This window comes from Myotis daubentonii, chromosome 5 (assembly GCF_963259705.1).
Source record: "Myotis daubentonii chromosome 5, mMyoDau2.1, whole genome shotgun sequence".
NCBI lineage: Eukaryota > Metazoa > Chordata > Mammalia > Chiroptera > Vespertilionidae > Myotis > Myotis daubentonii.
The window spans coordinates 82750650-82765604 of record NC_081844.1 but is presented as its reverse complement, the minus strand read 5'-3'; the positions used below and the strand labels follow the sequence as shown (position 1 = coordinate 82765604).

At 53.0% G+C, this 14955-nt stretch overlaps 1 protein-coding gene and 1 long non-coding RNA gene across 6 annotated transcripts in view; one reads left to right on the top strand and one right to left on the bottom strand.

Annotated features, from left to right (window-relative positions):
- The window catches only part of LOC132235753 (uncharacterized), a 37411-nt gene extending 27867 nt beyond the window's left edge, over nucleotides 1-9544 (top strand). Inside the window, exons 2-3 of the long non-coding RNA XR_009453078.1 lie at nucleotides 6248-6453; nucleotides 8772-9544. This is a non-coding gene — a long non-coding RNA (uncharacterized LOC132235753). The remainder of the gene's footprint in view (nucleotides 1-6247; nucleotides 6454-8771) is intronic.
- On the bottom strand, nucleotides 501-14089 carry SLC4A9 (solute carrier family 4 member 9). 5 transcript variants are annotated; one of them, XM_059698617.1, is made up of 21 exons: nucleotides 13587-14087; nucleotides 13089-13249; nucleotides 12688-12801; nucleotides 12206-12261; nucleotides 11903-12060; nucleotides 11571-11658; nucleotides 11109-11263; nucleotides 10757-10873; nucleotides 10422-10596; nucleotides 10120-10253; nucleotides 9715-9830; nucleotides 8785-8843; nucleotides 8144-8332; nucleotides 7913-8026; nucleotides 6575-6736; nucleotides 6269-6447; nucleotides 5499-5571; nucleotides 4039-4107; nucleotides 3592-3765; nucleotides 2919-3074; nucleotides 501-2559 (listed from the first exon to the last, which is right to left on the bottom strand). In XM_059698617.1, exons 1-21 carry the CDS (start codon nucleotides 13865-13867, stop codon nucleotides 2506-2508), a joined length of 2784 nt encoding a protein of 927 aa, XP_059554600.1. In that variant the 5' UTR covers nucleotides 13868-14087; the 3' UTR covers nucleotides 501-2505. The 5 variants fall into 5 exon arrangements, with proteins under 5 accessions (XP_059554600.1, XP_059554597.1, XP_059554601.1 ...); XM_059698614.1 differs by having other exon boundaries at nucleotides 9715-9977; nucleotides 13587-14086; XM_059698618.1 differs by lacking the exon at nucleotides 10120-10253 and having other exon boundaries at nucleotides 9715-9977; nucleotides 10422-10574; nucleotides 13587-14089.
- Nucleotides 14090-14955: the final 866 nt, after the last annotated feature.

The window sequence follows — 14955 nt, the reverse complement described above, 5'->3', positions numbered from 1 at the left end:
AGGTTATTATTCTATGCAGATTACAAAAAAAGAATGAAGTATATATGTATATGACATGGGGAAAATATACAATGCATATTCAGTAATAAGCATGTTAAGGAACTCAGCAGTGTAATCCCATTTTAATAAAAATAGTAATGTGTCCATTGAAATAAATCTGAAAAATATACACTAAAGTGTGAATACTGGTTATCTCTAGAATGGTTTCCATTTCAAAATTGTATTGTTCTGTGGTATTTCTATATTTTTTAGTAATCTCATTTACTTTTGTGGTTAAAAAAAATAGCATTGTGTTTTTATTGATTTTAGAGAGAGAGGAAGGGATAGGGATAGAGATAGAAACATCGAAGAGAGAAACATGAATTGGCTGCCACCTGCATGCCCCCTACTGGGAATCAAGCTGCCACCCAGGCATGTGCCCTGACTGGGAATCAAACCAGTGACCTCTTAGTTCATGAGTAGACACGCAACTGCTGAGTCATACTGGTTGGGCAAGAGCGTTATTTTTTTAAAATATATTTTTATTTATTTCAGAGAGGAAGAGAGAGGGAAAGATAGAAACATCAATGATGAAAGAGAAATATTGATCGGCTGCCTCCTATACACCCCACATTGGGGATTGAGCCAGCAACCTGGGCATATGCCCTAACTGGGCATCAAACTGTGACTTCTTAATTCATAGGTTGATGCTCAACCACTGAGCCACACAGGCTGGGTAAGAACAGTATTTTTATATTACAGGCCTGGTGCCGATGAGAGCCGATTGGGGGTGGGGCCGGCTGGAGTGAGGGGCTGCAGTTGTCCTGGTCGTTCCAGTCATTCTGCCATTTGGTTGCTGGGCTTTTATTATATAGGATGTTTAAAAACCTGTTTAAAATAGGAGGAATACTTATTTTAGAAAGAGGGACTTTGTCTCTCTTTTTTCAAGCAGAGAAGAATTCCCTGACAACCTACCAATTCTATAAAAGAGAATCTGTGAGGACAGAAAGTTCAAAATGGGAAAGACTTCTGGACTCAGGTCCCTTTAATGGGTAGAGCGTGAATGGGGCCTGGTCAGTTCCTCTGGCTTACAGGCCTCTCCTAACCACAAAGCAAACCTGCTTGTTCCCTGACACTCTCCAGCCCAGCTCAGGAGGGTGACTGAGGTCTTGGCCAGCTGCCTTTTAGTCTTGACCCATTGTTCCAGGTTCCCAGCTGACTGAGCATCTGGCAGTTAAGCCAAAGGCCAACAATGTCCTGACTTCCTGAGTAAACACCTGTGAACTGAGAGAGGACGTGGTAGGGTCAGAGCAAGTGTTCAGGGACATAGTAGGGCAAAGAACAAAGCAAAGCCTTGATAGGGCATAAGGAAAGCCCATGAGATCTTATTCTGGGCCAGTCATTGAATCTCCCTGGAACCCCAGAATTTTCTGTTGCAAGTGGTAGGCTTTGGGGCTCTGAGAGGCATGGAAAGGAGGGTGTTCTTTGGCCCAAAAGAGAGTTCAGCTTATGGGGAGAAGTGGGGGGTATTCCAGGCTTTGTACATGTTGTGCCTCAGCTTGTCCTGGCGAGCTTCTGTTCATTTTTCAGATTTCAAATTATAGACCACTTCCTCTTAGAAGTCTTCCCCAACTCCCACCACCCCCCCCTTTACCACCCTCCAAGAAGGACGTAGAGGCCTCTGCTCACACCGCCCTTGCTTTCCCTCACCCAGCACTATCCCACTCTAACAGTTACCTGTTTGTCTTTCCTGCTGGGATTTTAACTTCCTGAGGTTATGAACCATGATTGTCTTAACTACTGTATCTCTAGCACCTAGATACTCCATAGGTACTCAGAAAATGTTGTGGGGTGTGTTTTTCTCAATTTGACTTGAGAGAGAGATTTGTTGTTCTACTTATTTATTCATTCATTGGTTGCTTCCCATGTGTGTCTTGACCAGAGAGCAAACCTGCAACCTTTGCATAGGGTTGGGATGCTGTTGTAACCAATTGAGCTACCTGGCCAGGGCAGAAAATATTTTGATAATGGATGACTATAATGAAGGAATGGCAGAGAGGGCAAGTGATAGAATCCTTCCACTTGTCTGAAGTGTGGGTTCTCAGGAGCCTAGGAAAGAACCTCCAAAGGCAAAGGAAAGTTTCAGGGAACTTTATCCTCCCTTTTCTCCTCCCCTCTCCTTTCCATTCTTCTGACATTGCACCCCTCCCTTCCCCACCTCCCAACCCCACATCCAGTTTGGTGTGAGCTTGAGCTCCCTCTACTGGCCATACTTCAGTGGCCGCAGGGAGCCAAGCCCAGGTAACCTCATTTGTTTTTCCTTCCGTCTACCCACTTCTGGACTCTGGGGTTCATGAGCGATTGGAGCATGAAGAGGAAACAGGGCTAGTCAACACACTGGAGGTTTCTTTGGTCTGAGCTCTCATTCCCACCCCCATTCTCATTCTTGACACCAAGGGGACTTCCCTCACACCCTCACCTCATGCTCAGTTTCCTGGAGTCTCCACTCCCAGATTCCTACTCCAGCTAATTCACAGAGATATTGATTTCCGGAGCTTTTGGTTGATACATCAGCTCTGACTGTGGAACAGAGATCTCAAGATGAGTTAGGAATAGACAAAAAAAGGCAGAGACAACAGAAAGAAAGGGACCCTGAGAGTGAAAGGATATAAACCCACATTGAGACAAACACAAAGATCAGGGTTGTATCCCCAGCCCTTTCCACACCCATGGGCTTATAAACCAGGGCCCTGCCTTAAGAAGGAAGATTTCCCTCACCTCTTCAGTGTGCCTATGTCAATACAGAGCTAAGGGGAGTGACTGTATTGACCAGATCTTCAGGCTTAATAGGGATATTAGACTTCAGGGACACCTCCTGGACGACAGTGCATCCCCCACCCCTGCCCCCTGCTCCTGAGAGGGCCCATCCTGGAGCTCACATCTTCACTGTCACTTCCACTGAACGAGTACTCTGGCTCCAGCCCCTTCTCAGGGGTGCTCCTTTCCTTCCCTGGCATCAGCTCATCAAGCCAGAGAAGTTCTTGTGGTGAGAAGACCCACTCCAGTGCCTTTCGGACCCCCACCAGGCCCAGCAACTGCAGGGATAGAAACAAAACCCAGGGCTGTCAGCAACAACAGGCAGAACATTAACAACAGTAACATTTATTCAGCATTTCCAATGTGCTAGGCATTGTGTATTGTTTAACTGAATGCTAAGACACTCCTATGAGTAGATATAATAATTACTCTGCCATTGTGCGGAGAAGGAAACTGAGGCCCTGAAAGTTTAGAGACTGGTAACCAGATTGGTTCTATACAAAGGATCAAAATTGATAGCATCTCCTTTCCCAGGGCCTCAGTTTTTTTCTGGGCTTTCTATCTCTCCCTGTGGTTGCTAAGCCCAAAGAGGCTGGGAAAGGAGTTGAATCGGGTATCCCAGGGCCCATCTGTTGGCATCCCTCGGCCATCTTTATTTGTCCGAGGATTCCCAACCAGGCACAGCCAGGGGAAAAGGAAAGAGGGAAGAGTCTTCCTCTTATGGAAGCCTTGGCCACCCTCCCAGGCTCAGAGTCTCTCAGGAACCCCCCAGGATGCCACCCAACCCTGAGTCACCATGATGGGAAAGATGATGGCTGCAGGTGTAGACTTGATTATCCAAAGCAGACCCAGGCAGGCAAGCTGGATGGCTGTGAAGAGGTGGACCCTGCTCAGAGGCACATGCCTCAAAAGCAGGAGGTCTGGCTGGTGTTTTGCTGGCATCAATAAAAGCTGCACCCTCTTGGTGAACTGGGGGAACAAGAGGAGGAAGAGAGCAGGGTGTTTAGGTAGCCTGGGGAGTGTCACTGTTAGCCATGAAAGCTCAGCACTGGGGCAGTCAGAAGATTCCCTTGGCCCCCTCCTCACCCAGAGCATGGCAGCAGAATCCCTCTGCCCAGAAGAAACAGGAAGAGGACTGGGGTAGGGGGGCAAGGGGGGGGGAGGATTGGCAAGTGCAAGCAGGCAGTACCAGCAGGAAAGGAAAGGAGGAGTGGGGTTTCATGGTGATTTTAGGGGGCTCACCTGAATGCTGCTAATTGCTGCCACCCCCATGTACAGGAAGATGCCATAGAGCACAGGCATTGGGATGAACTGGTAGAAAGAAGTGGAGAGCCAGCAAAGGAGTTGAGCTCTGCCAGCAGCCCAGGTGTCCCCCTTGGGCTCCAACCCCGGCCTCTAGCACCCAGCATCTAAGCCTACCCAGGTTTATCCCTTTCTTTCCCACTTTATGTGCCCGATGAATGAGAATCTTCACATAAGTCAGATGCGGTAAATTCTGTGATTGTCTCCATTTTACAGATGGGAAAATTGGGTTTCAGAGAGATTTGGTAACTTACCCATTACCTAGCTGCCCTCTCCAATCTTATCCATCTCTTTCCTCTCTGCTTTCTCTGTTCCTGCTATGCTGACCTCCTTTCCTTCCCTCAACACGCCCAAGTTTATTTCTACCCCTTGCAAGGCCTTTTGCTTTGCTATCTTCCTCCACCTAAAAATGCCCTGACTTCCTTCTCACTCCTCATGACCCACCAGAAAGGTCCTCCCTGATCACTTAAAGTCGAGCCCTGGCACGCAATCACCTTGTTCTCTTACTTCTCATCGAAGTGATCACTATCTGAAATTATCCTGTTTTACTGTTGTTGTTTTTCATGTCTCCTCTCACCAGACTGCAAGGGTTGGAGGATCTCTTTCGATCACCACTCTACCTCCAGTCCTGAGACTGTGCTTGGCATAGGGTTTAAGCTCGGTAAATAGCTGCTGAATGAGAGTCACCTCGTTAGTAAGCTGCTGATCTGGTCCTTCTGGTTCTTTCAACTACTCCACTCTCACCCAGCCTCGGTGACCTTTCCCTTCCCTAACCTCTTGTGGTCCTGCCAGTGACTTTTGTGGGCCAGTCTCCACACCCTCCTGACTGCTTCGCTGTCTTGGCTTGTTGAACCTTTCTGCTATTACTCGTTAACTTTTGTTTGTGTGTGGGTGTTGCTGGCAGGTGCTTGGTTCTACATTCCTTTTCAAGACTCTCCTCTCCCCCCTTCTCCCAGGTGCCTAGCACAGCCTTGCACACAGAAGGTGTTCTTTAAACATACGGTTCTGGTGAGGAAGAAGTGAAGTGCTTTTGCCTCAAAGTTTTTGTGGGGTGTGATGGTCATACTCTGAATCTAAGGCTTCTTGGGAGGCTGGAGCGAGGGCAGCGCTTGGCCTTTGTGTGTGTGCGGGAGGCATTCCTACACCCTGTACACTGGGTAGAAAGCCTACTTGGTAAGAGTTTGGGTTCTCAGATCTGAGAAACTAGCTCTCTTAGTGACCTACGTGAGCTACTAAACTTCAGGCTCCTCATTTGTAAAAGGCACATGCATCTCAGGGTTAATGTGAGGATTGAATGAGGCCCGGTATGGAGAAACATGCACTAAGTGTTCAGCCCATGTCAGTTCTTGTATTTATGATTACTACCCTGCCCCTGACGCCAGCCTGCCTAGCAAATGTACCTTGAGTATAGGTGCCAGGAAGATGGAGATTCCTGTAAGGATAAACACCACCAGGCCTGTCAGCCTCTGCTCCCTGTGGGGGGAGGGAAGAGTTAGCCAGGGTCTGGGGGAGCCCCTGGGGTGCCCAGGCTGGAGACCCAAGCCAGACACCACTATAGGGGGGGAATGGGGGGATCCTCTGACTGTCACCTTAGGTTGGGGTGAAAAACAGGAGAGGAAGGGGCAGGGCACTTCAGTATGGAGGCCCCAGGCCTCTCCATCAGTTCAAGCTCATAGTTGCTTTCTTTTCTTTTTCTTTCTTTTCTTTTTCTTTGTTGTTGTTGTTGAAAAATTAGCAATTTCTACACTGCCATAAAGACTTTCATTTCAGTGTACAAAGTTGATTTCACATACTTTGGACAGATTGTGTTTCCAGCAGTTACAAAATTGTTTTTGTGGTGCTTTACCTTATAACATCAATGAGGTGCTTCCACATGGAGTGGGTTCATTAGGTGGCACCTCACCCTTGCTCAGCCCTGGCTGCCTCCACCCTTACTCCTCTTGAGGCCCTCCCAGTCCCATGGCTGAAGGAGGAGAGGGAAGATCTGGCACACCCATCTCAGAGCCCATTCACCCCTCCCCATCCACCCCACTGCGATGATCCTGGGCAGTGAAGAGCCCTCTGGAGCTACCAGCTTAGAACTTAAGCTGCCCGAATAACTCTGCCTTGTCCCTCGTTACCCCACCGTGCTGCCCACCTCTCATTCCAGCCCCCTGAATACCGGCCTCACCTGATGCCCAGGAAGCGGGGGGGCTCCCCCAGAGCACAGGCTCTGCTCTCTCTCCGAAGGCTGTCCATGTGGGCCAGGGAAATGACAGTGGCTGAGACATACCAGGGAAGCCCAAGCGCTGATGTGAGCAGCATTAGCAAAGCCACACAGAAGAGGTCCAGGTGGAAGCCAGCTCCCTTCTGCAGGTAGTGGTGGGGCAAGTGGGATGAAACTAGCCCTCTGGGGTGGGAGAGGGGAAACCTGGAACCCACCCTGGGGCTTCTGTCCCTTGGTCCAGGGGTCTAGGGTGTTCCCGGCAGGCCTCACCCGCAGTCTATATTCGGCACGATTGAGAATGACCGCTGTGATCTGCTGGTCCATGAAGATGAGAATAGACAGCAGCAGGGCAGGCAGAGCGGCTGCCACACTCAGCCACCAGGGGTTGGTTCCAAAAGGTGACACCAGCCAGTCACGCCCAGGTAGTGTGGGCTGGGGGGAGGACGGTCCATGGACATACTGGAGAGGGTCTCCCAAGAGCACCTCGCCTGTACACTCCAGCCTTGGCATTCTTCCACAACCTCCCTTACCACAGCCCCTCCCCACCAAGGCCCTGGATGCTATGTGGGAGCAGTGTGTGTGTGCATAGCTGGTTCAAAGCATCCCAGTACCTTGAGAGAGGGCAGAAGGAGGGGAACCAGCTAGGGGGTTGGGCTGGAGCCAGGGGCTCTGGACTTTGGTTCTCTTGGGCCCTCCCTCCCTGCAAGAGGAGGAGGGTGTAGCGAAGGCCTGCCCATCCTTCTTAGTGTACCCAGCTCTCCTCCCTGGGCACCCCCTCTCAGTATCCAGGGTGGGGCAACTCAGGCTCAGACCTGCCTTGATCTGGGGCAGGGGCAGGGCTGGGTGTGTCTGCGTCTGCTCTGATTATAAGCGTCTGTGTGGGGGACAGGGCCCCAGATGTTGTCTTGGGTTCTGAGTCCCTGCGGCTGCCTGAGTTGGAGTCCCCCTGCTGTCCTGTCTTAGGGGAAGCTGGAAGGGAAGGCTCCAGATGCACAGAGTGTAGGTGCCAAGGTGCTAAGCCCTGATCTGTGCACTGTTATGCCTAGAGAGGGAGCCCCAACTTCACTGGATCAGGGCAGGCAACCTGGGGTCAAAATAGAGAGTGGGGAGTAGTAGAATGGGTAGGACCGTGCCAAGGGTAGGGAAAACCATGACAATAGTGAGGTCTGGGTATGGGTCAGTCCCAGCACTGTGATAAGTGCTTTACACTATTATCTGTAAACCTCAAAAACACCTATGAGTGGGAACTATTGTTATTTATTTCCATTTTATAGATGAATAAATTGAAGATCAGAAATGTGGGTTAACTTGCCTAAGGTCACACAGCTAAGAAGTGGCAGAACCAGAACTCAAACCCAGGCCAGCTGACTGGAAGGAACCCATCCTCTTAACTCCATACTATAATAATAGCTACTGAGTATTGTCTGCATATTATGTGTCTAGAGCAGCATCTCATTCATCCTCACAACTCTGTGAGGCCATTATTATTACTATTTCTATTTTACAAGGGCAAACAGAAACTTAGAGGAGGTGAAATGTGGAATTTATTCATCTTCCCCCTCCAAGGTCCTGTCTGCTGGCCCTGCTTCTCCCTCTCCCAGCTCTCACCTTGAACTCTCTGGGCACCGTGAGCTTTGGCGTGGCTAGGCCCAGGAAGGCATCAAGGCCACAGCCCAGCAGGATGGCCAGGACTGAGGAGAAGTCGCTGAGTACCTTGCGCACCTGGCCACACAGTGGACACTCAGTCAGGCTCAGGCCTGCCATCACCCCGTCCCATTCACAGGCAGGGCCCAAGGCCAAGAGCTAGTCCTCTCCCGCAGAAAGAGAGTTGACACTCACCACAGATGGGAAGAAGCGGCTTGTCTTGACATGCTTGAAGGCCATGGCAAAAAGGAAGGAGGCAAGGAAGAGGAGGAGGGAGAAGAAGGCGATGTCTGGGACGGTATGGCAGCCAGGGCCACGAGGGTGGCCTCCCTGCCGGACACACTCAGGTGGGGGCAGCAAGGACGCATTGACCAGGCCTGGGTCCTACATGGGGTGGTGGTCGGGGTGAGGTTATGGGCGCAGGCAGCACAAGCATCCACTGATGCCCCGTGAGACCCCCAGGGCCAAGGACAGGAGGTTCCCCACCCATAGCAAATGGCTGGGGCTCAAGTGATCTCTGAGGGTTTCTCTAGCCCAGTGATGGCGAACCTTTTGAGCTCGGCGTGTCAGCATTTTGAAAAACCCTAACTTAACTCTGGTGCCGTGTCACATAGAGAAATTTTTTTGATATTTGCAACCATAGTAAAACAAAGATTTATATTTTTGATATTTATTTTATATATTTAAATGCCATTTAAAAAAGAAAAATCAACCGAAAAAATGAGTTCGCGTGTCACCGCTGACACGCGTGTCATAGGTTCGCCATCACTGCTCTAGCCTGTGGGATGGAAAGAGCCCGGAACCACTGACTTATTCTTCCCAGGGACAGGTCTCACCGTGCTTAAGAGGTCGTCTGTGTCTTTTGGCTTTGTCCTTGTCCACTGAGACTCATTTCCTGGGAAGCAGAGAAGAATTTGGGTGTGTGCTCCGCCCCCGGGAACCTTCTCCAGCCCCTTCGGAGCCTAATCTCATGGGTCCAGCGGAACCAGAAAGTTCTGGCTCATCTGTCTGCTGACTCCAAGAGCTACCATGCCTGCTCCTCAGGACACTGCCTCATGCCCTGGCTCCTTCAAATTCTCTACTTATCTGTATCCCTGGTGCCCAGCACAGGACTGGCCAGAGCAGACGCCCAGCAAACATTTGCTCAAGGGATGAGCATACAAATCCACCAGTGGCGGAACTGGCCTTATTCACGCCTGGCGCAGAGACTGGCACTCTTGAGGGGACACCCCTTCGCCAGTCCTGCTGTTTCCGTCATGTGGAGGGATATATGCAAGTGTAATCCTCTGAGCTTCTCTCCACTAGATCAGCCCCTCAGTTCAAGGGGAAGAGCAGCCATTTATTTGATTGGTGAGCTTGGGATTAGAAACGGGGCGTGCCTGGCCGGCCCTTTCCTCCCCTGCTCTCGGGAGTAAGCTGTCTGCACTTGCACCTAACTGCTCCTCTGGAGCAAGACAGTCCCTTTTCCAGCGTGGCCATGACCAAGCGGGTAAGTCTGCCTAATTTGGGTTTTATTGTTAGGAAGCTCATTCACCCATAGATATCACCATGTTCTTCGATCAGCATCGTCAGAAATAAAGACGGTATTGGGCCTGCTCTGTGACTTATTTTCACCTGATTTAGAATCGTGGTGGGGGAGGTGCTGCGGTTGTCGGGTAAGTACTCAGATTTTTGCTGAATGTAACCAGGGAGGGGGGACAGCAAGGAGACACCCTCTCCCTCCTTATCCTCCCTTATCTTGCCAGCTCCCTATTTCCCTCACCCACCTCCAGGGTCTGGGTACTGGCAGAAGCAGCCGTAGGCGGGAGAGCCAGGCCTCTGGATGGGATAGGCACGGGTCAAGCTCAGCATTTTGCCCACGGCATCATAGATGAAGATGAGGCTGATGAGGGCACAGAAGCCTTCCTCGGTGAATCGAGTAAAGTAGCGCACCAGCACACTGGCCTCTGTGGCCACCAACACCAGGCAAAAGGTGGCCACCCAAATGCCCACCCATAGGCGGAAGGGCAGGTAGTCCAGGCTGTAATCTCTGGGGGGTGAGAGACAGGCAGGGCTTGGCAGGGCCATTCTGCTCCCCACTTAACCCAGGTCAGGTGCCCCTAGAGCCAGACAGTTCCACCCTCCCCTTCTGACTCAGCCAGGATCAGGCCAGTGAGGTGAGGGAGTCCCACCTGCTGAAGGAGAAGAGCAGGCGTTCAAAGACCAGCACTGGCCCCGTGCTGCTGAGGATGGTGAGGGGCTGGCCGGCCATCAGGCAGAAGGCAGCTCCTGCCACCGCTGTGCCCAGGAAACTTTCCAGCACCCCCTAGGGGCCAACATGGGGCCTTGTCAGCACAGGACCCTGGAGTCCTCAACACAGGAACCCAAGCTCCCAGGGGCATCCACACCCACCCATAGTCCCAGGGAAGGGCGAAGGGCATGGCTGCGGGAACACCAAAGCTTGTGCGTGTCCCCCTTCCACATCCCTACCCACCTGAGCACCATCGGTGGCTTCTCCCAGCAGCCCCCCAAAAGTGATGGCGTTAGTGATGGTGGCCAGGTAAATGTAGAGCACAGCGGAGAAGCACTGAGGGTGCAGGGCGTCCAAGAAGTCACTGGGGTACCACAAGGCCTTCCTCCGGACGTCCTGGACAAGGCCCCCAAACAGCCTCCCGCCCATTGGTCGTCAATGATACCGGTTTCCACACCCCACGCTCCTCTCCCCACTACTGCCCCTGAGCCCCTGTCAGTGAGCACACACCTCTATGCTCCCGGGGCCCCTTCCCCGCCCTGTACACCGATCCTTACTCCTACCCCAGCTCGCCTCACCTGCCCATCCGCTGCAACTCCGGGCTGGGTGCCTGCGGCGGGTGGCCGTGCCTGTCCTCGGCCGGAGACCCACGCCGGGCAGAGGGGCCCTTGACCTCCTGCATTTGCGAGGGGACCCTGAAGGGAAGGGGAACCCCAGGTGACTGAGGGTCTCCAACTAGCCGCCGACGGGGAGCCAAGTTCATGGCGCCCTGCCCCCTGGTGGCTGCTCGTATCCCTGCGGGCAGCCTCCAAATTCCAAGGTCAGTCAGTCCCGGATCCTTTCCTGGAATCCCATCCCCTCCTCAACAGCGGAACTGGACCCAAGACTGTGGGGAGAGAAGGATCTGTATGGGATGGTTACCCCGGATACCTTTTGTGTTGAGAGGGCAGACATTTAGGCGGGGGGATCCGGGCTGTGGGGTCCCACCGGCCTGGGGGGAGCACTGTCACCTCCTCTAGGAAGGCATCCAGGGCTGCCAGAAGGTCATAAAGGTTGCAGGCCCGTCGAACTGACCACTGGAATTGCTGGGGACAGGCACAGAGAGGCAGCAAATGCATATCTGAGTTCTCACATCCATTTTCACAGTCTCAAAACTAGACACACGCGTCACCTAGGCAGACCAGTCATTCAAGCACTCGTCCGCTAATGCAGGCTCTCAGTATCTGCGGGGTGCCTATTGTGCTAGGTAAGGGGGCCACAGTGGTAGCCAAGGAAACTCCAGTCCTCGTGCTCACACACACACACAGCCACTCTCTGCCTCATTGCTGTACTTAATACACATAGAGTCCGTACACACGTACACACGTACACACACAGGCCTGCCCCGCTCACCGGGTCACTGAGGAGGACCGCCATCGCCCGGCCCATTTCATGGTAGCTCCTTCCCAGTGTGGGGGGCCCGAGGAGGAGGCAGAAAAACCTGAGGAAGGGTCAGAGGCTAATATGCCACAGGGCAGCCCTGACTTCTGACCTCCCTACCAGCCCCCATACACACACTTATGTGCACACCCACTTCGCTGCCCTGACCACTAACCCCTCCCCAGGCCCTGAGCACCATCCCCCATGCACCCCAAGAGAACTGGACCAGAGAGCTCGCCATCCCCTCCCCAGTAACGGCCCTTCTCTGGGCTCCAGGATCCCTCACTCCCACTCCGCAGCCTCACCTGCTGGGGAGGGGCACCTCAGTAATGGGCCCCAGCACCACTGGCTCCCGCAGTCGCACAAAGGCCCCCAGGGGCTGTGCCAGGAAGCCCAGCTCGCCTGCCAGCACAGCCCCGGCCTCGGCTCCTGGAGGCAGCTTCTGTCTCAGGGAGTTCAGACGCTGATGGGGGTTCAGGGAGACACAGAGGGTGAGAGCTTCTTTGGGGAGGGGATGTTGGCTGATGAGGAGTCCAGTGGAGGGTGGGCCCCTGTTAACCCTGGCCCCTGGCCCCTGGCCCAGCCCTGCCCTAGGAAGCGCCGCAAACCTGCTCCTTCAGGGGGGCTTCCTCATCGCGGGGAGACTGTCTTGGACGGGCAGACCCTTTAAGACAAGATTTTGCAGTGATTAAGAGCATCGGCTTTGGGAATGGACCCGCCAGGACTCCCTGACCAGCTCCACTGACAAGCTCTGAAAAAGAACACATCCCCCCTCTGAACCTCAGTTTTCTCATCACGAAAATGGACATTATTGTGGTACTACCGAAAGGGTGCTTATAAATATTAAATGAGAAGCTCCCAGTGCAGTGCCTACCAAGAACACCCTTTCACAAAGCTCTGGCTGTTATGACTCTAGCCCCTCTGTTCTCCCCTCATCATTATTCCCGCTCCCTCTCACCCATGAGTCCTGGGTGGAGGGTGGAGGTCTAAGCCAAGGCTAGGCCACTCCTGGTCCAGGAAGGTGCAGGAGGGATCTGGGAACCTCCCATCCTAGGATTTTTGGTTCTGGGCCCAGGGATGGGCCTCTTACCCCAGCAGGGCCTGGTGCTTGTGGTCTGGATGAGGTGCTGGGGTCTCTGCAGCAACAAGGACTGCAGCTGCCCTCTCAGCTCCGGGCTCAGCGACTCCACTCTGGTCACCTGCTCTGGGAAGCAGAGGTGGGGCTCCAACCCTTTCCTGAGAGCCCCCTGCCCCCCAATTCTTCCCCTGTCCCCTCTGCCCAGGTCACTTTCCCTCCTGGGAGTCTCAGGGAGTGGAGGAGCCAGGAAACTTCTCCTTCATTCTGCTTTTCCATCTCTTCCTTATGACAGGGATGGGTAATCCCTAAGGTGGGTGTGGTGGGCCCTGGAAAATTCCAATACTTTTGGGGGAAATCTGAGGGAAATGATGGCATGGCTGCCCGGGTCCTCCCTACAGAGGGCCCCAGCGTACCCACGAGCTCCAGGAGGCTCTGAGCCGGGCAGTCCAGCAGGACAAGGCCCTCCATGAGAAGGCTGCGGAGCTTCTGCAGGCTGGGCAGCGCCAGGGTGGGCACATGGGGGGCACTCCACCGGCCCCCACCCATCTCCAGCTTCTCTTCAAACAGCACCCACCTGCAGTGGAGAAGGGTGGACAGTGTTACGGGGGGCACCTCCCCAGGTCCAGGTGGGGACACGGGAGAGTCAAGGAAGGTAAGTTGACGAGGGAGACGTGACCCCAGTGGTGCAGAGTATGCCCTCCTTTCTCAGTCACCTCTCATCTGGGGTCTTGGGAAACTCAAAACTAGACCGAGGAGAAGCTGAGCATCAGAGCGGGTGGGGACCAGACATGTGGACAGAGAGGAGCTTCTGATTGGGGGCAAGAGCACCCCCTACAGGAAGAGCTGGGTCAGGAGGAGGCCCCAGCTGAGGAGGGGGAGGACCCCATAAAACTGGCCTGGGTTTCACTCACCTGCCTGTCTCTCTCCACTCTAGCGCCTGGGGCCAGCCCAGCAGCTCATTCAGCTGAATGAAGAGCAGAGGATCCTTGGGTACCCCAGTGTCTGAGGAGCCATCCGGGCTGGGGCCAGAGCCTGGGCCGCTGTCCGGCTCTCCTGTGGGCACATTTTCCTGAGCACTGTAGACATCAAACTCCTCCTGGCCCGGCAGCTTCATCTCGGCGAGGCTTGCGCAGCCTTTTGGAACTGGTACAGTCTGGGGTTCTGAGTCCAGGAGCCCCTGGACTGGCTGCATTTATAATGTACGCCCCAAGCAACACAATACAAACACAGCAAGGCCTGCTGACTCCAGAGCCAACTGGGTGGCCTCCTCCCCTGCTTGCTTTCCCCATCCCTGAATGGCCTGAGAGTGTTTGTTAGGGTAGCCTGAACTCTCCCAGGCTCTCCAGAAACGTCCTAGCTGGGGCCAAAAGTACTGTGTGCATTTTTTGTGGGATCACGCCTGACCTCACAGTATTTTGTGTAAATAAATAGGAGTAAATTGTTGGCCTGGGTCTGAGAATTGACAGGGCCAGATTATGCTGCCCCCTATTTTGTATCAAATAAAAACACCAAATACTCAGAACTGTTTTGGTTGTCACCAACACACCCTGAGGGCACGCAATAGGACAAACAGAGACCTAACTAATAACTGGGTCTTTAGAAGCCAGGCAGGGTAAAGGAAAGAGCAGGTAGAGGCCCTGCCCATTAAGTGGGCTAATGGTGGAAAGTGGAAGCAGTTCATGAAGAACATAGCGGCTGAGTCTTACATTCTTTGGTCAAACAACACCTGGATACTCCACAATTTAACGATGTCCTTGGGGTCTGCCCTGATAACTGAACCCCCTGGTGAAGATGGAGGAGCCAGCTAGGGTGTGTGTGTGTTTGAAGGTGTTCCTGGAGCTGAATGAGCAAAGGAGAATGTGGGATATTTGTCAAGTTTTGTTGGCTCTACCTTCAGGCCCAGCATCCAACCACATCGCCCATCTCCAACACGACTCCCCTGATCCAAGCTGCTAACATTTCTCCCCTGAATTTTTTTAATAGCTTTCTAATCTCTTGCAATAATCTCCCTGCTCCCACTCTTTCTTCCTTGCCCAAAGTCCATTTTCTTTTTTTTTAATGTATTTTTATTGATTTCAAAGAGGAAGAGAGAGATAGAAACATCAATGATGAGAACGAATCATCGAGCGGCTGCTTCCTGCACTCCCCGCACTGGGGATTGAGCCCGCAACCCGGGCATGTGCCCTTGACCGGAATCGAACCTGGGACCCTTCAGTCCGCAGGCCGACACTCTGTCCACTGAGCCAAACCAGCTAGGGCCTAAAGTCCATTTTCTACACA

What these genes read in the sequence shown, in the direction of transcription:
- SLC4A9 (XM_059698614.1), bottom strand. Translation starts at nt 13,867, where the DNA reads ATGCAGCCAGTCCAGGGGCTCCTGGACTCAGAACCCCAGACTGTACCA. An exon ending in AAGCCACCGATGGTGCTCAG is followed by an intron (nt 10,254 to 10,421) that starts GTGGGTAGGGAT and finishes GTTGGCCCCTAG; the next exon opens with GGGGTGCTGGAAAGTTTCCT. An exon ending in CCAGTACCCAGACCCTGGAG is followed by an intron (nt 8,844 to 9,714) that starts GTGGGTGAGGGA and finishes TCTGCTTCCCAG; the next exon opens with GAAATGAGTCTCAGTGGACA.